This window comes from Rana temporaria, chromosome 4 (assembly GCF_905171775.1).
Source record: "Rana temporaria chromosome 4, aRanTem1.1, whole genome shotgun sequence".
Taxonomy (NCBI): domain Eukaryota; kingdom Metazoa; phylum Chordata; class Amphibia; order Anura; family Ranidae; genus Rana; species Rana temporaria.
The window spans coordinates 264,414,384-264,437,683 of NC_053492.1; the positions used below are offsets into that span (position 1 = coordinate 264,414,384).

Consider the following 23,300-nt stretch of genomic DNA (forward strand, 5'->3'; position numbering starts at 1 on the left):
GGGAGTAGTAGCAATTGGTTCCAGCTGCAGGAAGAAGGGGCGGGTCTGCTGGCCTCGACTTCCTTCCGCTCATAGGAGCTGAGTAAGAGGAAGGAATGATTTAAAATCCCACAGGCGGCGATCCACAATGGAGGAAGCTGAATCGTCAGCAGCGATGGCGGATGCAGGTTCCCGGGCAGGCCCAGGTAGGACAGGTGCAGTGGCGCCTTCTTCCTTTACTTGCACTGAGTGTTTGTTTTTTCTTGTGTGTAAACCTGCAGCTGTCTGCTATAGGGGAAATGTTCTAATAGCAGTTCAGCAAGGAGTGAGACTGAGGCAGTTTGGGTGTATGCTAGCGATTTCTGTGTGTTCTCTCGCTATTAGATCTCCTTGCAAAAACCCTTTTTTGTTTACTGTTTCAGAAAGCAACTTCCAAGTCAGAGAAAACAGGGAGAAAATGCCCCTCATGCAAAAGTCCATTAAGGTACTCTTGGCCAAATCCAATATGCAGACCCTGCATTGTGGACTTGGTGAGGGAAGAATCTACACAGGAGTGTAAAGATCTCTTATCCTCTGTAAGAAAAGAATTGTCAGACTCTAGGGACAGTGCATTCCCTGGTGAAGAAAAGAGGCCAGAGTTCCAGCCAGGAACAGTTCTCAATCCAGTCTCCCTCCATCCACTTCCAGAACAGGGGAGAGCGAGTCTGAGGAAGAAAGGGAAATCGTCCCGTCCCCGTCCCCCTTAACCATTGATTCAGAGGAGGAGGAAGATGAGGCAAGATCCTCTAGGTATAAGCTATCGCTGGAGGAGGTGGACGAATTGCTCAAGGCAATATATAGCACTTTGGAAATACAAGAGGAAAAACTTGATAATGTATCAAGGACTGGAAGAAGTTAGACATGGTCTTCCCAGTTCATAAGATCCTGTAGAAAAAGGGGGGATAAGGTTGGGACTTTAGGCATATGATAAACTACAACCATAGGCCTCCATCCCTGTAAATGGTTAGAAGGGGGGGCAGGCTTTGGGACTTAAAATGAGATGCGTTTTTAGCAAAATGCAATAGAAACAATTATAGATATATAGAATATAAATTTTTTTTCCATAATACCCAGGCTCGGTTACCAACCAAAAAAAGCAACAAACCAAATTAACCTGTCTAGCTGTAAGCATTAAAAACAGAGGTTTAGTTGCACACATTTGCAAATACCTGTGTAAACTGCAGGCCCTGTCAAGGCTCTCTGTGTATTGCAGTTCCGAACTATGAATTTTAAAGTCTCCTCAGTAAGAGCACAGGAGTGCTAATCAATAGGGGACAGGTGATCACCTGACCATGCCCCTACCTATAGCTGGTCTAGCAAAAAAGAGCACTGGAAAAAACGAAAGAAATACAAGAGTGGGACCATTGGAGAGGTCTGTCTCAAAAACGAGACAGGACATTTTTAACTTAATTTTTAAACTTGTTCTTTTCTTTTTCATTTATGCATTTGTTTTCATTAGCTAGCTTATTGTGGGTGGTGCATTAATGCAATTTTAGGTGCGCATTATTGGATAGCCCAACAAATTTCCCTACCAGTATCGCAGTTCAGTTCGAGCATTCCTGAATCAAATACACGATATTCAGGGAGAATTTCACTTTTACCCAAAAATTATTAAAATTTCACAGCACGGACAGAACCAAGGAGAAAAAAATTTATTCAGCACAGCCAACTAGTTTTAAAAAAATGTGATAACACAAGGTGGCTGACAAAATGTAATTTACAATTATCTGAAGATTGCAATAATCTTGAATTTGAAAAAAAAGATACAAGGCTATGTTTTATTCACACAACAGACTCTAAAAATTAAGCAAACACTATACCTTTAAGCATTCAAAAAAATAAGCTTCAAATGGATCTCTAACAATTAATGAATACAAAACATAGTAACATATTTGATGCCAGTTGCATGGAAGCGCACATGCGTTTGTACAGTTTACATGTACAGAGCTAAAAGGCAGAGTTGTAATAGTGTGTAATACTTAGAACATAAATACAGCCTTTTATGTGTTACTCATCAATGCAGCCAGCTCTAAAGTACCTGATTCATACTTTCAATAACAAGAGGAGATGTGGTGTAAAACTCATGTGTACCATTGAAAGGGAAGCAAAGTGCGGCTATAGCAAATGAATGTTCGGGAAATTGATAAACATCTCCTGCTGAACGAGCTGCTGGAGTGTAGACATTGGAGTGCCTACTTTTATTAATACAGACAATTTTACCGTTGCCATTCTTCTAGAACTGCCTTTAAAAGAAAAGCCGTCCTATACTAGCACACTTGCAAAGCAATTCTGTATTCGGCTTGTGATGGTCTAATCACGCTTATTGATTCATGTAGATCAAAATCTATGGATGATCCAAGAGTGGTCCCTGGGCAGTAGTTTTTCAGTTTCCTGTGCTGTTGCTCATGGAAGCCTTCCTGGAAATACCAAGTACCCCTTTCTCTATGAAGAACTGTGGCTTTATACTTATCTAGCCGACTGTGTTCAATGTTTTTTGCATTAGTAACCCAGAACGAGTATGCAGTCTCAAGGACTTCAGTAGGGATGAGCCTGATGGAGCATTAATATCACAGCTCCCGAAACAACTTCAGTTTTTAAAACTTTTGCATTGATGCATGTTCCCTGGGGCAAGACCTAGATCCCCAAACACTTAATACAATGACATGCATAGTAACCTTTAAAATTAGCAACTTGATTTTTCACGTTGGTGTCCCATAGACTTTAACAGTGTTCGCGCGTTCAAACAATTTTGCATGTTCTTCTGCGAAACGATGGGGATGTTTGGCTCATCCCTAGACTTCAGGCTATATTATGATTTTTTTTTTTTTATATGCAGATTAGTTCCACGTCAATAAAATGCAACGTATTAAAGTCAGAGGGTCAGCAAAATTTCCAGGTAGCAAGCATTTTCAGAGGGACTGGCAATGGCAGCGTTCATGTTTCCTTTAAGATTTACTTTATAAGTATGAAAGCACTCGAAGGCTATATAACCAAGTAATTATATAAAAAAACAGTATTGTATGTAGGCATATTGTGGTGGCTGTAAGAACCAATGATAGTCTTCAGTTTATTTTTTTTATAATTACTTATTTTCTTTATCACAAATTTCAACATACAACATAAACCTAACACAAACAAAATTACTTTCTTTGCATCATAAAACATCTTATCCCCCCTTCCCCCTGGACACACATTGATTGCTTCCTTTCTCTAAACAGACAGGGGAAAAAAAACATTTTTAAGAAAGGAGCTTACTAGCACCTTACTATGTGTTACTATTGTGTTTTTTATTTCCCCTGTATGTGATATTCAGTGGACTTAAAAAAAAAACTATAAAAACTAAACAAAACCCATCTTAAAGGAGCTTAATGGCTCATATGTGCCCTTTCACCTGTATGTGGAGTCCAGTGAACCCCTTGTAGTGAGGGTTAAATAAAATAAAAACTGATGTTGAGAGAGGCACTTAAGGGGCCCTTATTATATGTGACATTTTATACTATCCAGTGAGCCCCCAAAAAAATGTAGGATCACGTGTATATAAATATGGCAAGTGGTTAAATATGGAGCCATTGATTTTCAATGCATATTATTCCTTCCCTTAACTAAATATTTACATGTGTTTTTTCATATACAAATGACAACAATTTTGTTAGTTTGCAACAGTTTTGTATATTTTCTTGGGTTTTGGATATGATGATGATCTTGAGCAGAAAATCAGATGTGGACACTGCCTGGTAATTGTATATGAAAACGGTTTTATGATGTCATGTTCTAAACATAAGTTTGTAATTGTTCTTGTTTTCTAGGATTTGTTCAGTTTTTAGAAGGATATTACATTGTGCTGATCACTAAAAGGCGAAAAATGGCTGACATAGGTGGTCACGCGATATACAAAATTGAAGATACCAGTATGATCTACATTCCCAATGATTCTGTACGTGTTGGCCATCCTGATGAAGCCAGGTAATACATGTGGAAGATGCTCAATAAAATGTACTTTAGATGTAGTTTGCTAAATACAACCTGTTTGTAAAAAAAAAAAGAAAAAAAAAAAATTTCACTTATGATCTTGTAGATGGGTAGATTGTAATATAATTTGACGGTATTGAGGTTTACTGTAGTATTCCATAGCCCTTTTAAGGAAAAACTCTTGCTCCTCCATGGGATTTATCTAACCCCCCTTGGTACACTTTACAGTGACTTGTTTCCTGAAATCAAGTATTGCTTTTTATCCATGCCATTATGTTCTTGCATACCTCAAGCCAGTTTTAATGAAGTAAAAAGCAAATATCTTTGTTTACTAGTTGGGTGGGGAAGGATTGGGTATGTACTGTATTTATTGGCGTGTACCGCACACTTTTTTGCCCTGAAATTCAGGGCAAAATCGTGGATGCGCGATATACGCCGATACCCGCTTCCCGCGCACAGTTTGAATTACTGCGCCGGCATATACCGAGCACAGTGCACTCGTGTATAGTCAGGCATGTTGGCTTCTCTCGCAGTCACGTCCTGGACGTACAGGACGTGACCACGAGAGGAGCCGAGCCTGCCCGACTATACACGAGTGTACTGCGCTCGGTATATGCCGGCGCAGTAGTTCAAACTCGGCGCGGAAGTGGGAATCAAGCAGGGAGGACGCCGGACCCGACGAGGAGGACACCACCAAAGCCGCAGCCGCACCCGACGAGGCCGCCGATGAACGCCGCACAAGACACCAAAACTGTAAGTACTAAAATCTTTTTTTTTTTTTTTACAGGAATGCGGGTCCACTTTAGGGGTGCGCGCTATATGCCGGAGCGCGCAATACCCCGATAAATACGGTCTTTAGGAGCCATAGTTAGTTTTAGTCATAAAGAGAACCCATCACAAGTAACCATTTGTAATTGAAATCTCCACTCTGTTTGTTGTATTTTTAGAGCTCCAACACATTTTACACTGGACTGTACACTGCAAAGTTTAACATTTTGTAAACCATTTAACATTCTCCTTCCACTTCACAATGATGTGTCATGTTGGTCTATCACATAAAATCCCAATAAATTACATTCATGTTTTTGGTTGTTAGATGACAATGTGGAAAATGTCAAGGGGTATGAATACTTTTTTCAAGGCACTGTACATTTAGTTTTTAACCTCCTAGGAATCTCAAAATCTAACATCTCTAGCACACTCATACACAACCCAAGGGCCGATTTTATAATGGAGAGTGAATCTCGATATCTTTTCAGTTATATTTCACTATTGGTTAATTCTGTAGCCTGCATTTATCAGCCCATTCATAAAATGCAGGCCATAGTATTTGGGTCATTCAGTATTTCATGGTGTCTTCTCTGTTTATCACAGCATACAGAATATCATGAAGGATAGATGGTGCCTTTGTGGAATTATTTTAAAATTACAAGTATTTTGTTTAATATCTCTAGTAGGGATGAGCAGAACACCCCCCCCCCTCCCCGTTCGGTTCGCACCAGAACCTTCAAACAGACTGAACATTTAGAACCACATTGGAGTCAAAAAGACTTGAACATTCAAAATCAAAAGTGCTAATTTTAAAGCCTAATATGCAAGTTATTGTAAAACGGGGTTGAGAACCCGGGTCTTGCCCCAGGGAATATGCATCAATGTAAAAAAGTTTTAAAAACGGTTGTTTTTTTCTGGAGCAGTGATTTTTTTTTTTTTTTTTTTTTATTCCTTTAAATATCGTACCTGCTGGGTGTCTATAGTATGCCTGTTCAGGAGTCCCCAGACGCTCCGGCTCAGTGGAGCATTAGGCTTCCCAGGAGGTGGCGGCGTGTGCCCGGGTGCTGCGGTAGGGCCTGGTGGCCGAGCGGTAACCGCTGCAGGTCGGCGGTGTTCCGCATTCCAGCTCCGGGTCCCGGCCGGCGAATGCGTCGCGCACGGTGACGCTGCTTCCTGGGGGGGCGTGGCGCAGTAGTTCTCGACGCCTGGAACGCAGCGTCTGTGGGGCGGGTTAGGTGACCGGCGCTTCCGTTTCCGGCCCCCGATGATGACGCGGGACGCCGGGAAAATTAAAAAAACGGGGCTTTTCAGCTACTATTCGCTGCGCTCTACGATGGAGGAGAGACAGACAGCACCAGCGGATACAGGCGCTGCAGGCACCGGTCAGGCCCAGGTAAGAGGGGTACAATGGTGCCTTTTATTCTTACTTTGATGGGCTTATTTGTGTTTTATTGTGATCCTCCCTGAGGGAGCCTGTGGTTACCAGACCAGGTTTTAATGTTCTTGGTCTGTATAGCCGTAAGGGGTAGTGGCACTTACTTCCCCCCTGTTTGTTTCTGGTGGTGGCAGCACTGGGTGTTCTTAAAAAAAAAAAAAAAAATGGGTTGGTAATTTGGTTTGTCATCTCGTTGCAGGAAAAATCTGCAGGCAAAACCAAACACTTGGATGAACCAAGGAAATGCCCATCTTGCAGGAATCCTTTAAGGGATTCTTGGCAAAAACCTATGTGCAGATCCTGCATTAAAAATTTGGTGGAAGAGGAAACTTCACAACAATATAAGGACCTATTCTCTTCAGTTCAGGAACTGGCAAGCTCTTTAGGTTCGGTCAAGGATCTGATTGCACAAGGCTCCGCAAGTCAGGGGGAGCCTCAGCAGCCACCACCTAGCCCGAAAATCCCGTTGTCTAGGCAAACAGATGGGGATTCGGCAGATGAAGGAACTAGATGATAGTAGCAAAACTTCTAAATTTAAATTGTCCTTAGAGGTTCAGGAGTTACTTAAGGCAATTTACACTACCCTGGATATCCAGGAAGAAAAAGTCCAGTTATCCATACATGATAAAATGTATCAAGGATTGGATGAAACCAAACATCGGGTTTTCCCAGTCCACAAGGTCCTCTCGGACACAATCAAAAAGGAATGGAAAGACCCTGAACGGGCTCCCTTTTTTTCCAAGACCCTTAAAAGAAGGTTTCCTTTTGAAGACAGTGATTCCGAGTTATGGAACAAAAGACCTAAAGTAGACGCCGCTTTTTCGCAAGTTTCGCGTCATACAGATCTGGCGTTTGAGGACATGGGGGTTTTGAAAGATCCGATGGATAAAAGAGCTGATTCCCTCCTAAAGAAGGCCTGGGATTCCGCTTCAACCAGCCTGAAGCCAGCCATAGCCGCCATAGTTGTTGCCCGCAATTTGGAGTGCTGGGTTGAAAAGCTACAAAGTCATGTAGAGGCAGGCACCCCAAGAAAGGATCTGCTAGAGTCCTTTCCTTTAATTTTGAAAGCCATCAAATATATGGCAGATGCATCTGCTGAGTCCATTAAAATGGCCGCAAGGTCTGCAGCCCTGGTAAACTCAGTCAGGCGAGCGGTATGGTTAAAGACCTGGTCGGGTGATACACCCTCTAAAGTAAAACTTTGTGGTCTAACCCTTTCAGGTCATCTGTTGTTCGGTCAGGATCTGGAAAAGGTTCTTGACAGAACGGCCGATAAGAAAAAAGCTTTTCCTCTTAAGAAGGGTTAAAACCCCAAAAATTTTCGTCCTTTTCAACTCCCATAAGAATAAGGAAGAAAATAAAAAACGTTGGGGGTCCCGTAGAGGTAGAGGGGGTATCCTTTTCAAAAGCCCCTCAGAACAGACTACCAAAAATAAGTGACGATCTGCTTCCGGTGGGAGGAAGATTGTCTTTTCTCCCACAGTGGAAACAAATGCCCATCAGCCCCTTTGTGGATAGAATCATCACGGAGGGGTACAGTCTGGAATTTTCAGAGTGTCCCCCGAGAAGGTTCTATATCACAGCCCTTCCCCGGGACAAAGAGAGAGCTTCTGCAATGACGATCCTGCTTCAGGATCTGATGAGTCAGGGGGTTGTAATCCAAGTTCCAAAACATCAAGAAGGCCAGGGCTTCTATTCCCACATTTTTTTAGTAAGGAAGCCCTCGGGCAAATTTCGCCTGATCCTAAACTTAAAGGTGTTAAACAAGTCGATCAGATACAAACATTTCCGTATGGATACCAACTACTCCATAACAAAATTACTGACCCCCCGATTGTTTCATGGCATCCCTGGACCTCAGGGATGCTTATTTACACGTCCCGATTGCCCAAGCATCCCAGCAATTTCTCAGGCTGGCGGTGAACCTGGGGTCCAGGGTATGGCACCTTCAATTCAGGGCTCTCCCCTTCGGCCTTTCCTCCTCCCCCAGGATCTTCACGAAGATCATGGCGGAAGCCTTGGAACCGCTGAAGCTGAAAGGGATTTCGGTCGTCCCGTATCTGGACGACCTGCTGTTTTTCGCGGACTCCCGGGATCAAGTTGCAACGAATCTCCAGGTGTCGCAGGTCCATCTCGGAGGTCTAGGGTGGTTACTAAACCGGGAGAAATCAAATATGGTACCTTCTCAAGAGACAAGGTTTCTGGGATATACCATAAATTCTATCCTTCAGAAAGTCTTTTTACCCCAAGAAAAGATAGAGAAAGTTTTGGTTTCTGTAGCTCAGGCCCAGACAAACTTGGGAATGTCAGTCAGGACAGCAATGGCAGTCCTGGGACTACTGACAGCCTCAATCCCGGCAGTTCCATGGGCGAGGTTTCACTCTCGTCCTCTTCAGAGGAGCATTCTTCAAACCTGGTCACACCAGGAGTCTCTAGAGAAACGTATCAGATTAACATCAAACATCAAAAGAGCACTCTGGTGGTGGAGAAATCCTGTCAATCTGACCAGGGGTCTTCCCTGGGTCTTTCCGGTAGAGAAGCGCCTCACAACAGACGCGAGTTCCTGGGGGTGGGGAGCCCATCTTGAGGGACAAACTGCTCAAGGCACCTGGTCCAAACCAGAAGCCAGAAGGTCCTCAAATTGGAGGGAATTAAAAGCTATATTCCTGGGGCTTCAGGCTTTTTATCAAACGGTGAAGGGTCACCACGTACAGGTCCTGTCGGACAATACCACAGCAGTGGCTTACGTCCTCAAGCAGGGGGGAAGCAGAAGTCTGATGCAGTTGGCCAAGCATCTGCTATCTTGGGCAGAGCTAAATGTAGCGTCCCTGTCAGCAATACACCTAAAAGGGTCTCAAAACTTGTTAGCAGACCTACTGAGCAGGAGGTACATAGTGGAGGCAGAATGGAGCTTAAACATGGAAGTTTTCATGTCAATCACTCAGGAATGGGGTCAGCCACAGATAGACCTGTTCGCCAACCAGCAGAATGCGAAGGTGCGAACATTTTTTTCCCTTCACAGAGAGGACCAGGCAGTAGCCATAGACGCTCTAGCTCAGCAGTGGCACTACCAGCTGTGCTACGCCTTCCCCCCCTTCACACTAATACCACTAGTCTTAAAGTTCAGGGAAGAAAAAGCCAGTCTGATCCTAATCACTCCCTACTGGCCAAAAAGACCGTGGTTTGCATCACTTCAGAATTTAGCCACAAAACCACCGTGGAAACTACCACTCAGGAAAGACCTTCTGTCCCAGGGTCATGTTAATCATCCGGAGGTGGAATGTCTACAGTTGACGGCCTGGTTTCTGAAGACCTTTTAAGATCAAAGGGACTCTCGGATAAAGTGATAAAAACTCTGCTAGACAGCAGGAAAAGTGTAACCAGAGCAATTTACCTCAAGGTCTGGAGAAAGTTTAATTCCTGGTGTACGTCCAAAAATTTCCAGATTCATAGCGTCATTTCTGTCGTGGAATTTCTTCATGCAGGAATGGAGCAAGGGTTAGCAATTAGCACCCTAAGGACGCAAGTAGCAGCTCTTTCAGTTTATTTGGAAAGAACTCTATCTAAGGAACATTTAATTTCAAGATTTTTTAAGGCACTGGGTCGAAGTAGGCCAATAGCCTTTAAAACCTTTCCCAGTTGGGATTTATCAATTGTGTTACAGGGTCTCACGGGGACTCCGTTTGAACCCATAGGGAATATTTCTTTGAAAATTTTTGTATTAAAAACTCTTTTTTTGGTGGCCATTACGACCGCAAGAAGGGTCAGTGAAATCCAAGCTTTGGCAGTCACAGAACCTTATTTAAGAATTTTTCCGGACAGGATAATTCTTCGAACAGATCCAGCCTTTCTTCCTAAGGTCTCGTCAACCTTTCACAGGTCTCAGAAAATAATCCTTCCTACTTTTTGTTCAGCTCCCTCTAATGCAGGGGAACAAACCTTTCATACTCTCGACGTAAGAAGATGTGTACTTCAATACCTCTCTGTCACCAAAGAGTTCAGGAAGTCAAACGCCTTGTTCGTAATATTCTCAGGGTCACAAAAAGGAGAGAAGGCTTCTAAAAGCACGTTGGGAAGATGGCTTAAACAAGCCATTGTAGAGAGTTATCAAGCCAGAGGAGAGGTGCCTCCTACGGGAATCACGGCCCATTCAACAAGATCTACGGCAGTTTCTTGGGCCGAAAGAGCTGGTGCTACGCCTGACCAAATCTGCAAGGCGGCTACATGGTCCAGCTATTCGACCTTTCTACGGCACTACAGGCTAGACTTACTGTCCGCTGCGGAGCAAGCCTTCGGCAGGAAGGTACTGCAAGCAGTGGTCCCACCCTAGGGTAAGTTACTCGGTTATCCTCTCCAAGGTTGTCCTGAAAGGCGATAAGAGAAAGGCCTAGTTAGACTTACCGGTGACGGTATTTCTAAGAGCCTTTCAGGACAACCGCTATTTTCCCTCCCTAGGTATTTGAATAAGAGTATGTTTTAAATGTCTATCATGGTTTGTTGTGGTTCTTCTGTGCTTTGTTTTCCAGTTGTCGGAGACCACAATAACTGAGGCCATGGTGGAAGAGGAGGGATCTTAAAGGATCATGTGTGTTTCCTAAAAAGTGGGCGGAGCTGCGCGCTCTCCAAGGTTGTCCTGAAAGGCTCTTAGAAATACCGTCACCGGTAAGTCTAACTAGGCCTTTCTTACTGTGCAAGCTCTGGCCAGTGATCCATCCTCAAGACCCAGTAAGCCAGAGGATTTTCGATGGGAAAGGGGTCCAAGTCTGATCTTGCCCCTAGGTATTCCCGCACCATGTAAAACAGAGGCTGGCAATGGTTGCTGGAACCGGTCATACCTTGGGGGCTGCGGACTAAAAAATTGTCTGAACGCATCGGTCAGACGGCCACCTTCTCCACCGCTCCTTCTGTGAATGACCGAAACCTCAGCAACACGTTGTCCAGGACCAGGATTTTGTAACCTCCCAGTCTCTGGGAACGCGTTGCACAGACCTTTCTGCAAGGCCTCCCGAAGATATTTCATCTTCTGCTCCCTTTGCGCCGGCAAGATGAGGTCTGCAACCTTACTCTTGTTATGTGTTTCAAAGAGGGTTGCCAGCCAGTAATGATCCCTCTCCTTGATGGCATGAATACGAGGATCCTTCCGCAGGCTTTGCAGGATCATGGAGGCCATACAGCGTAGGTTTGCTGAGGCATTTGGTGCGGAGTCCTCTGGGTTACTGAGGATAACAGAATCCCCGGCCACCTCGTCCCGGCCACCTCGTCCCGGCCACGTACAAGTCCATGGGTTTCTTGAGACTGTAATTGATCCCTTGAAGACTGCTGCTGATGCTGCTGAGTGCTAGGCTCCACCTCCATGCTGACACAATCCTCCTCATCCTCTTCCTGTGTGATGGGCAGGCAGGAACACTGTCTGGGTAAAGGGGGCCTTGAGAGGTAAGGAAGTCCTCCCCTTCCTCCCTCTGTTGTGCCTCAAGGGCCCTGTCCATTATTCCATGCTCCAACAGGTGAATAAGAGGGACAGTCTCACTGATGCATGCACTGTCACTGCTCACCATCCTCGTGGCCTCAAATGGTGACAAGACAGTGCATGCATCCCTGATCATGGCCCACTGGCGTGGGGGGAAAAAACAAGCTCCCCTGACCCGCTGCCACATTGACACAGATACTCATTGATGGCCCTCTGCTGCCTGTGCAGCTGCTGCAGCATGGCCAACAGAGTTCTACCTGGTGGGCATGTCACAGATTAGGCGGTTCTTGGGCAGGTTTTATTCCTTTTTGGAGGTCTGCCAGCCGAGCACTGGCATTATATGACCGTTGAAAATGCACACAGTTTCCTGGCCTGCTTCAGGACATGCTGTAAGCCCGGGTACCTGCCCAAGAACCGCTGCACCACCAAGTTAAGGACATGAGCAAAACAGGGCACATAGGTCAGTTGTCCCTGTCGCAGGGCGGCGAGGAGGTTGGTGCCATTGGCGCAAACCACCATTCCTGGGTTAAGCGGGCGTGGTGTCAATCACTTCTGAGCCTGCCCCTGCAGAGCTGACAGAACCTCTGGCCCAGTGTGGCTCCTGTCCCCCAAGCACACCAGCTCAAGCACTGCATGGCATCTCTGCCTGCGTAGCCCCTTGAACGCCTACTTGGCACCGCTGGTTTCCGAGGACACATCGGCACAGAAAGAGGACACAGAGGAAGGAGGGAGTGGAGAAGAGGTGTGTCACAACCAGTTGAGTCACCCAATGTGCCGTGAAAGATGGGGAACGTCCCTGTCCATGCCAGCTGGACCATGAGTCAGCGTTAATATGCACCTTACCACTGACTGCCCTGTCCAGCGAGGCATGGACATTGCCTTCCACATGCCGGTAGAGAGCCGCTGAGGGTACCGCACATTCCACAAACTCACGGAAGGGGGCAGAATCTACCATCTGAAAAGGCAGCAGTTGAAGTGCTAGCAATTTAGCCAAGCTAGCTTTCGACCGTTGGGCATGTGGATGGCTGGGAGAGAACTTCTTTCGGCGCTGCAGCAGCTGGGGCAGGGAAATTTGCCTGGTACAATCTACCGATAGTAGATTGCCTGCAAGTACTTGGCTGTGACGCACCGAATTCTACACATTCAGTCCCATCAGTGCAGGCTTCAAAAGACTGAGGGTATAGTGGGGTTGGAGATCCCAGCTGATGAGGAGCAAGGAGAGGTCCACTTTGTTCTTTGGTGTGGGTCTTTGAGGTACGCATGCTGGTCAATCATGTGGTGCCCAAGCGCATGATGTTTTGACCACACGAGATACGCTTGAGACATATGTTGCAATTAGCGGTGCGATCTGATGAACTCGTCTCAAAAAATGCCCACACCAAAGAACTTTTTGAATAACGCTGAGACAGCAGCACCCTGCACATGTGTAGCTCTGAGTTGTGATGCAGTCGGTGTGCTGCTCTTAAGCTGGCCCCTGGAGGGCATCCTGCCTCGTTGGAAATGTGCCTTCTCCTCCCTATCAGGCACCCACTTTGAGTCAGTGACCTAATCATCCCCTCCCTCCTCGTCACTGTAGAAAACCTGGCAGTATGCTGCCTCTGGGGGAACATGACTGCCAGATTACTGTCCTCCTTGGGCACCCCCTCTCTCTGGGCTCACGTTACTGCCTTCCTCTATCTGTGTTTCATCATCGGAGCCTTCAAAATGCTGCGCATCTTCCTGCAGCATGTACCCAACACTGTGGTCAAACAGTTCGGGGCACTCCTCAGGAGGACAAGGGGCTTGGGAAGGAGTGACTGATGCCATTGAGCAGAGGGAAGAGGCCGCGTTGGCAGCTGCTTTGCCAAAGTATCCTGAACCTGGGTGAGAGGATGAGTATGGCTTGGTCATCCACTCTACCAAGTCTTCGGCATGTTGCGGCTTAACGCGGCCAGCTGCCGGAAAAAAGGACGAGCGTGTCCCACAGCCACGTGCTGAGGATGCACCGTGTCCACGACCAGGACTGTTGCCTCTAGACACAGAGCCTGCTTGCCCTCTTTTATCGGCTTGTGACTCTCTGCCTCTTCTCTCCCTGCTTCTAGGAGTAAATATGAGAAACGCCAGCTTTACGTTGGGTGTTTATGTGCAGAGGACACAGACAGTACACACCACGTAGCTTTAGGTGCACGCTGCAGAGGACACAGACAGCACAATCGCCTGCCTGTAAATTAGGAAGAGCGGATCTAGCTAAACTATACTGTGTGTGTGTGTGTGTGTGTGTGTGTGTGTGTGTGTGTGTGTGTGTATAGTGTGTGTGTGTGTGTATATGTATGTGTGTGTGTGTGTGTATATATATATATATATATATATATATATATATATATATATATATATACATATACATATACATATACATATACATATACATATACATATACATATACATATACATATACATATACATATATACACACACACACACACACACACACACACATACATACACACACACACACATACACACACACACATACATACACACACATACATACACACACACACATATACACACACACACCCCTCTCTCTGGGATGCATATATATCCTCTACACACTGTAACTCTAAATGACTAGGCTGCCTGCTCTATCTACCTGCAATAAATGACACTCTGTCTTCTCTCAACCAGCGCAGCACACTACACAAGGCTGACCTGCAGGCAGCCTTTTATAGTGTGGGACGTGTACTAAACCCCCTGAGCCATAATGGGTTAAAGCCACCCTGGCTTTGGCCAATTATGGCTCTGCATTTTTTGCAAGCTGTGATTGGCCAAGCATGCAGGTCATAGTGCATGCTTGGCCAATCATCAGCCAGCAATGCACTGCTGCAGTGAATTATGGGCCGTGACACGCCGCTCGAATTCGGCACGAATGGCCCGTAACGTTCGTATTTTGACGAACTGTCGAACATACAATCAAGTCGAATGTGCGTTCGACTCGAACACGAAGCTCATCCATATCTCTAGATATTTTTTGCCCTTAAACACACCTTTAACGAGGCAGATCTCTTGGCACTCAGATGGGTTATTTGACCAGTAATCTGGTCTATGTCTAAACTGAAGAATATAATGCAATTACCAATAATATTAAACCATTTCTGAAAATCGGGGAGATTTTCTTTAAAACAGTCTGATTCAAAACATTTTCCATTCATGGTAATCTTTTCACATTTTTGTTAGGTTTTCTGAAAACGGTTGTTACAAAAGTTTATTCAGCTTATGTAATGTGCTGACCGGATGTAAACATGGATACCTAAAAATCTTAGAAGGTGCTTTTTGTGCAGTAAATTAAACTGTGCTAGTGTGTCCAGACTGGCTTTTAACTATGACTCAGATCAGTATTTGTAATCATTGCCGGGATCTAATCTTGATTCATGTAATAGGCAACATTAACGGAGTATATTTAGCAACTGAAAGAATAACATGTTTTGCTTTTTTTTTTTTTTTGTCTGCTTGCACTTTTAGAAGCATATAGGTTATCCACAAAGTAAGGAACAGTAGAGCTATGCAGTTTTTTTGCCTTAATTGTAACTATTTTAGCATTAAAAAAACCTCAGTGCTATCGGTGGGTTACCATATTTTGTACAGTATTTTTGAATATATTGACACAATATAAAAAACAAATATGAAGTGGCTGCACATAGATGTGTCTAGGTTTGTCCGAAGCCTGTTCCAGTTATATATTATTGGAATAGCAATAATGAAATCCTTCCTGCAGCACCTAGGAGCATCTAAATGCCCAACACTTCCATGTGCCCTTGTTGAATTTTTGGAACAGACCTACTCGGAGTTACTCCTAAGTCACTGTCTGTGTCACTGAATAATGAAAACAAGCATCATGATGCCTTCTACTTGAAGTCATTAGCCCTAGCTTCCTCGCATGAAAATATACCATGAGGCAAAAATGCGTTTTCCCTTATTCCATAATTTGTAAGTATGATCCCCAAGTATGTTATCCTCTAGAGCAGGGGTCTCCAAACCTTTTTCAAAGAGGGCCACATTTGATGAACTGAACATGCATGAGGGCCGACCATTTTGCCTGACATTCTTTGAACCATTAAAATTTGGTCTAAGTGTGTTCGTCCGAGCAACTAATACACGGCCCAACAAGAATTCTCTTGACCTTGTGGCTGTGTGTGGTGAAGATATGAGCTTGGGCGTATTATTTGGATATACTGTATATATCTTTAGTGGCCCCAACGAATCCCCGAGCGCTGCTCAGGACTAAGGAGGAGCTTGGGCGTGTTATTTGTATATACCGTATTTATCGACGTATAACACGCACAGGCTCACCATTGCCATGAATGCAGCCTCACATGTGCCCTGAATGCAGCCTTACCATTGCCATCAGTACAGCCTGATTGATGCCCATCTGCAGCCTCGGAGGGAGCAGGAAAAGTGCCGTCATACTATAAACGGGAGCATATCTTGTTTACTCGTGGCCTCTTTAATACAAAGTCCCGCCTCCTATGATAAACAGAACAGTCATCCAATGGCATCTCAGGAAACAGGGCTTCCTTTTACAGATGCCCCTGAGTAAACAGGAGATTCTCTTCATGTAATCTGACAGCGCATGTCCTGTCCCCTCTGAGGCAGCGCCGATATATACTGTATATATCTTTTGTGGCCCCCAGGTCACAGGGCACATGTGAGGCTGCATTGAATATATATATATGTGTGTGTGTGTGTGTGTATATGTATATATATATATATATATATATATATATATATATATATATATATATATATATATATATATATATATATATATATATATATATATATATATATATATATATATATATATATATATATTCCAAATCCCCAGGGGGGCCATATTAAATCACCAGGGGGGCCGCAAATTGGCTCACGGGCCGGACTTTGGACATGCCTGCTCTAGAGGCTTACCTTCCCAGGAACTTAATAAAAATAAAAAAATGTTTTGAGTGTCTGCAATGATCTTCTTTCCTGCAGCATGCTTCCCTTCTGTGATTATAAATTGGTTACTAATATTAAAGCTACCCAGTTTTCTGTCATCTCCAAGCTGCTATAGTTTCTCTTGTACCAGTATTCCTATTCTGGCTGTTCTTCTTTGTATCATGCTTGTATCTTGCTTGTTTGCCAACAGCACTATGCTGGATTGGTTAACGGTCTGTAAGTATCACCCTAGAGGTTGCCTAGCTTGGCTTGCTACATATATATCATGTCTTGTGAGGAGTGTATCGAATCCATGTTTAAATTCACACTGCTATCATTTTACTATCATTACCTTGTGTGGTAAGTATAGTCCTTTTCAAGGTATATAATCCCTATCCTATGCTGATACTGTTTTTTTTTTTCCTCCTCCCTACTCTTAGGTATTTAAGAATTTTTCAGAATGTTGACCTATCAAGCAATTTTTACTTCAGGTAAGTAGAACGTGGTCTGTTTGGCATGGAACACAAACACTTTAGGCAACAATACATTTCCAAAATTAAGCTTTCTTTGTTCTTACGGTCTTCCTAAGCTGTCTCTGGAATAATTGTGTTAAAAAAAACTGTTGCTACATAATGAAACGTTTTAAAGACTCCCTGTAAGAAAAATAATTCTCCGGTCTGCGTCCTGTGCCCCCTATGTTCGATCTGAAAGTATGCCGGACAATAAGCGCCCACAACAACTTCTGGTGTGTTGAATTAGGTCCCCAGCTGGGTGCTGTGATTTCACCTACCTGTTGCTATGTCGTTTCTGTGTCGATTAGTGGAATAGCAGTCATCAGTTCAACCTATGTTTAGTCTCATTAAGATTTGTGGTGGCCAAATAAATCTTTGGCATCCCACACACTGAGCTGCCTTTGGATGCAGAAGATTATTTTTATATAAATGGGAAGCATGGCCAGCAGGACAGGTAAAAATTTACTTGTTTACAGGAATTTTTTTTTTTTATTTTCTTTTTTGTATGGAAAGATTTTAAAGTTGAAACGGGCCAAAGACCGCACTGAAATACAGCGCAGTCCAAAGACTTTTAAGTCTGTTTAAATTGGCTTGTGAACCAGACTGCATTGGCAATCAGTTGGAAGTTTCCATTCCCTGAGACTTCTGCAAGCTATACTACATTTGGGAAATAGTGCTTGGTCTTGAACTGGCCCAAGACTTGCAGAAGGGCAGTAATCAGATTGTCGCTTAGTTCTCACTTTTTTTGTTTTTGGTCAAGGAAGTGTCCCCTTCCAGTCGCAGAATGCAGCAGTAACTACAAATCTGTCTGAGGTGAAACAAATCCCCTTTAGCTGTCAGAAAAACATTTTTTTTTCTCTGTACCGGAAAAATGATTGCTAGGATAAATTGGGGTGAATCTCCCAAACGGGGAAACAAAAAACCTGGCAGGGTTTTGCAACCAAGGGATAGAAGAAAAACGGTATCCCATCATAAGCCTCAGGTGATAGAAAGTGGCAAACAAACATGTCCCTTGATTGACTTGACTTCAAAGTCTTTGGAATGCATGTTGCATCACTTCTGGTCTTTAAAACATAAGGTGCCTACTTGCTGCATACTGATTTGTTTCCAGTTTTGGTATACCGAGTGACTGGAATGCCATCAGACTCCTTATTTTACTTTTGGCTATATTACTTTTATCCAATTTCCATGGCTGAGTTTGTGTGATTCAAATGTAAATGGTGTGCTCTGTCTGTCACCTTAAGAAAGGGGACTTGTGAGGCTGAGATGTTGGTGGAGGAACATGTTCACTTTTTTGTTGCCTGTTTTGTTGATCTCCCAACCAACTGAGGCTTATTATGGGGTGCTGGCCCTTTCTGTTTTATGAGCTATAATACAGTATTACCAGTAGTCATGCAGGAGGGGAAAGGACAAGGGTACTGTTTAGATGTTGGGGTCGATTTTTCTTAGAGAGACGGGACCTTATACCAGCACATGTGGACCTTATATTCCAGCTTTTGGTGTTTTATTGGCCACTGAAGAGTAATGAGCAAATTGGAGGACATGGTTCCACTGCTCAACAAAGTGTGAGCCCCAGTTCCCTTTCCCATTTCAGGAGAAACCTAGGGATAAGGAAATTTGCAATTTCTAGGCTTCGGAGACCCTGTGAGCAGAGGGGCCCTGTTCCAGACATCAATTTTCAAACAGTGTTAATATGGGTTGACCACCCCTGACGGAGAACACTGCTAAGGAAAAGGGGGAAGTTGCTGTAGGTGCTGGAGGTCCAGCAGTGGATCAAACATCGACTGCAATTCAGCATCAGTCTTCAACTTTGAGTCAGTGAGGAAGTTACCGAGGGGTAACTTGCCTTGGCCGAAAAGTCCCTTCCTGGCCTTACAGATTTCTGCTTTGAAGAACGCTGGGTTCCCCCATATTAAATAAAGGTCAATCTCATTTTCTGACCTAGAAAATGGTAACTTTGTTGCGCTGCACTGAGGGTTGCACCAATAAGGGGATGGTGCTGTAGAGTGCCATCGTTATGTCCACAATCTCTGGGAAAACATTGTAAAGCAATATCAGAGCAAGACTGTTCAATCACTACTCATGCTTTGTGTCCCCTATCTCTGACCATGTGAGTACCCTGGCAAGATGGACTGCTTGGTAATATTGAAACAGGTCTGGGAAGGCAATTCCTTAATGTATTTTTTGCATGACTAAATCTAAGTTAGACAGGCATGGATGCATTATCTGTGTAAAGTATGTCACCGGTGCTAACAAAACGTATTGGTGTCAATCTCAAATTACATTTGTTGCAGTTATAAATATATCCCACCCTAGAGTGGTTTAATTTGGCTAAAGAGAGAAAGTAATAACTGTGCTAACTTTTAGTATATATTAAACATTTCTAATTCAGCAATGAATGTGCGGCTTTAAATTATGCTTTTAAAAATGAACAAATATACCACTTTAAATTATATAATTCCCTAAAGAGCTTTCATCAAAATACTCCCTATACACTTAAGTGATAAAATATCAAACAAAGCATATATCCCAAAAGTCAATCACCAAGCAGATCAAAACCAATAAATAGAAAAATCTAAAGAAATAAAGTATTAAAGTCCTAGTGCATATCTTTAGTGTTATTCAACTGTAGATTTGTGACATCTACCATTCATCCGTGACTCAACACATCTGCGTTCCACCAATTTGTGACGGCACCACCACCTTTTAAATTGGCCACTCAGCAGCGCTAAACTATAGGTATGCCTTTGGTTCATATATAGGAAAACCACTCCACGCATAAGGATCAGCCTAAAGCCTTTCCCAGTCAGCTTATCAGCAATGTCAGTGTCAGCACCTGGCTTCTTGGGTTCTAATTTTGGTTATCAGGATCTCATAGCGAAATGGCCATCATTGCGCAGTATGTCTGCTATTTTATTGATCGTTAACTATTGCACTTACAATTTTTAGTGCCCATGGGCTGGCACCAAACCTTTCCAGCAGTGTATATGGAGCTGATATCCCAACAAGTGTTCCCCTGTGATGGTGTGCTGCCCAAGCCTGTCAGGTACTAGCAGGAAATGTAATTTCCCAGCAGTCAGGCTAAAGTTGTCCGCATGACATGGAAGGCACTCTACCCTCTGTAGAAGCATGATCCACTGCTCGCCGAGCTCCCAGGGACCCCCCCCCCTGGGTTGACTACAGAGGAAAGAAAAGGTTGCAGTACATGGGCATGCCACCTTGCCAGCCCCTAGGGATAGGGCCACAACCAGAGAAAAATAAAATGTATAACCAAAACATAAACACAGTTTAACAAAGGCCCCTGAAGGCTCATTATGTGGCTGCTCAATGAAAGAGGATAGACAATAGACAAATGCCATGTGCCCAAATGGGAAATGGGTCAAGTTGAAGGCTACGGATATAGATAAAACCAAGGTACTTCACAAGGTCCAGGGCACCCAGAGGGAAGTGAGCCAAAGAGCAAGTTGGCAGACACACTGGGAAGGGGTACCCCCTGAGAGCAGGGTCATGCCACCATCATTAGCATCACTACAGCCATTTGGGGCATGTCTGCCACCCAGGCTCCCGGTGGGCTCAGATGTCCCCATACAGTGAAACACAAAATGGAAAGCAACATGAGGGTGCAGCACATGAGTCAATAGTTGGTCTAGGTTTAAAACAAGTGTATAAATCGTATTCAATTTTGAGTAGCTCTCTGAAATGCATTGTCTTATGGAAGAACAGTTCCACTGTGGGAGCTGGGAAAGTTTTGAGTTGAGTTTCATGGCAGTCCAATCTGGGAACTGCATGCTGGGATGCCTAGCTGGGCAAACATTTCTGGCAGTTGAGCCACCGTGCGGAGCACAAATGAGCAAGGACCCTAAATAGGTGGAATGGAAAACCCCAGCAATATGTAAAGTCTTCTAGCAACTTTTCTAGCTGGGGCTTCAAAGTACAATGCATCTGCAAGGTACGCCTGGAGAGGTCAGGCTGTAATCCCAATGCCTCTGGCTGTGTCTTGGAGGAGCTCACCTGAGAGTGCCAGAAAGGTGTTCTGTAAAGAGGGCATGTGGGCAGGACGGTCCTGGGCGGCCACGCTCTGGGAATCTGTCACCATGTCTGCAAACTGCTCTGAGGTAATGGGAACACGTGAAGCAAAGAAGTCCAGCAAGGAACAAAGTACGGGTAACGGGACCAGCAGTGGTGGGCTTTGAGAATTTTTTCTGCTCCTTTTTGGCATGTTCAGGTTTCTGCGGGTGCAGGTGGGAGATCAGGCCGTGAGGTCAGTCTGAGCGGAGCTCCGGGATAGCCTTTCCTCCGCTATTGCGTCGCCACATCTCCTGTTTCTATCCCAAAAAATATTACATTTAGTGACTATAGAGAACAGTGATTGATAAAAACATAGCTGTACCAAAGCCTTATGCCGCCTATACACAGACGGCCGTTTTTCATGATGAGAAAAATGCAATTATTTAAATTGGTCATTAAAAACGACCGTGTAGGCTCCAGAGCATTTTTCTCGTCGTGAAAAATGGCCATTAAAAATTTAGAACATGCTCTATTTTTTCTCGTCTTTCACTTCGTGAAAAACGTGTTGTATGTCACCGCGTTTTGCTCAAACTTTTTTTTTTTCACGATCGTGTTTATGCAAGGCAGGCTTGACAAGAATCGCGTTGAGTTTTTTCCATGACATTAAAAACAGTTGTGTCTACGCGGCATTACTTTTTTAATTTCTCTTTTGCAGTTTATCAAATCGGTCTAATTAACTGAAGTTCATAATTTACCCAGTCTGATGAAATGATTGTAATCTTATATGTGGAAAGGCAGTCTTTATTTGCTTAACATTTTGCATTTCTGTGGAGTATGTTGCCATAAGGCAATCTTGTGTTAAAATCCATGTTATTTTAGGATGTATGCAGTATGTTGATAAAGAGCTTTGGTTTTTACACAGACATAGTCCAGTAATTTTATAGGTAATATCTAAATTTTTTATTTTGGGGCATTTGGTTTTAAGTGTAAGGCAAGCTATTGCCCCCCAATGCCAGACCCTCAAGCTGCTTTGCAGCAGATATTGAGTCATTGGGCACATGCTTATCAAGCAACCAATTAGGAACCGTAAGTAATTGCCAATGGCTGCCATAGTAACCATTTAAACACAGAAATACAGTTGGAGTCATTTAATTGGAACACGGTTCATTTGTATTCACACTTATAGAATATAAGCCATTTGGCATGCAGTAATTAAAGTTCACAACCCCGTTACTGGCTTAACAGAAATATCTAAAAGCATTCAAATACAGGACATTAGAATTCTACCAGATGCTTATTTCAAATAATGTTTCATCTTGCGCCATTCTGTCTCTCTAATCTAACACAGTGCTGTACCATCTAACAAAATGCCGCTGTGCTTCTGCAAGTTGATGCCCCCATAGTGACCAAAAGCAGTTGTTTTTCCTCATTGCCGTGCTAGATATTTTAAGGAGTTTGTTTTAATACTGTCCAGAAAAGCACTGTTTGTATCACAATTTTATAATTAAAAAAAAAAAATGTTTTAACCACTTAAGGACCCCTTCACGCCGATATACGTCACCAGAATGGCATGGTTGGGCACAATCGCGTACCTGTACGTGTTGCTATAAGCCCAGCGGTGGGGTCACGAGCACGGCGCACTCGCGACCCGGTCCGAAGCTCCGCTGACCTGATCGCCGCTGGTGTCCCGCGATCGGTCACCGGAGCTCAACGGGGAGAGGTGTGTGTAAACACACCTTTCCTGTTCTTCACTGTGACGGTGACACTGATCGTCTGTTCCCTGATATAGGGAAAGCCGATCAATGTCACACGTCCAGCCCCGCCCCCTACAGTTAGCAACACATATGAGGTCAAACTTAACCCCTACAGTGCCCCTTAGTGGTTAATTTTCACAATAAACAATGCATTTTTATAGCACTTTTTGCTGTGAAAATGAGTGGTCCCAAAAGTGTCCGCTGTTTCAACCATAATGTCACGAAAAAAATCACTGATCGCCGCCATTAGTAGTAAAAAAAAAAATTAAAAATGCAATAAAACTATCCCCTATTTTGTTTGCGCAAAATGTATAGCGTTTACAAATCGATAAATGCTTATTGCGATTTTTTTTTTTTTACCAAAAATATGTAGAATACGTATCGGCCTAAACTGAGGGAATTTTTTTATTTTTAA

General features: G+C 43.8%; 1 protein-coding gene across 4 annotated transcripts in view; it reads left to right on the forward strand.

The window, feature by feature from the left end:
• The window catches only part of FIG4 (FIG4 phosphoinositide 5-phosphatase), a 432,686-nt gene that overhangs the window by 108,192 nt on the left and 301,194 nt on the right, over nt 1-23,300 (forward strand). For all 4 annotated transcript variants that reach the window (XM_040350224.1, XM_040350227.1, XM_040350225.1 and 1 more), the window contains 2 exons: nt 3,825-3,981; nt 17,052-17,102. In XM_040350224.1, the coding sequence (XP_040206158.1) occupies nt 3,825-3,981; nt 17,052-17,102 (208 nt within the window). The remainder of the gene's footprint in view (nt 1-3,824; nt 3,982-17,051; nt 17,103-23,300) is intronic.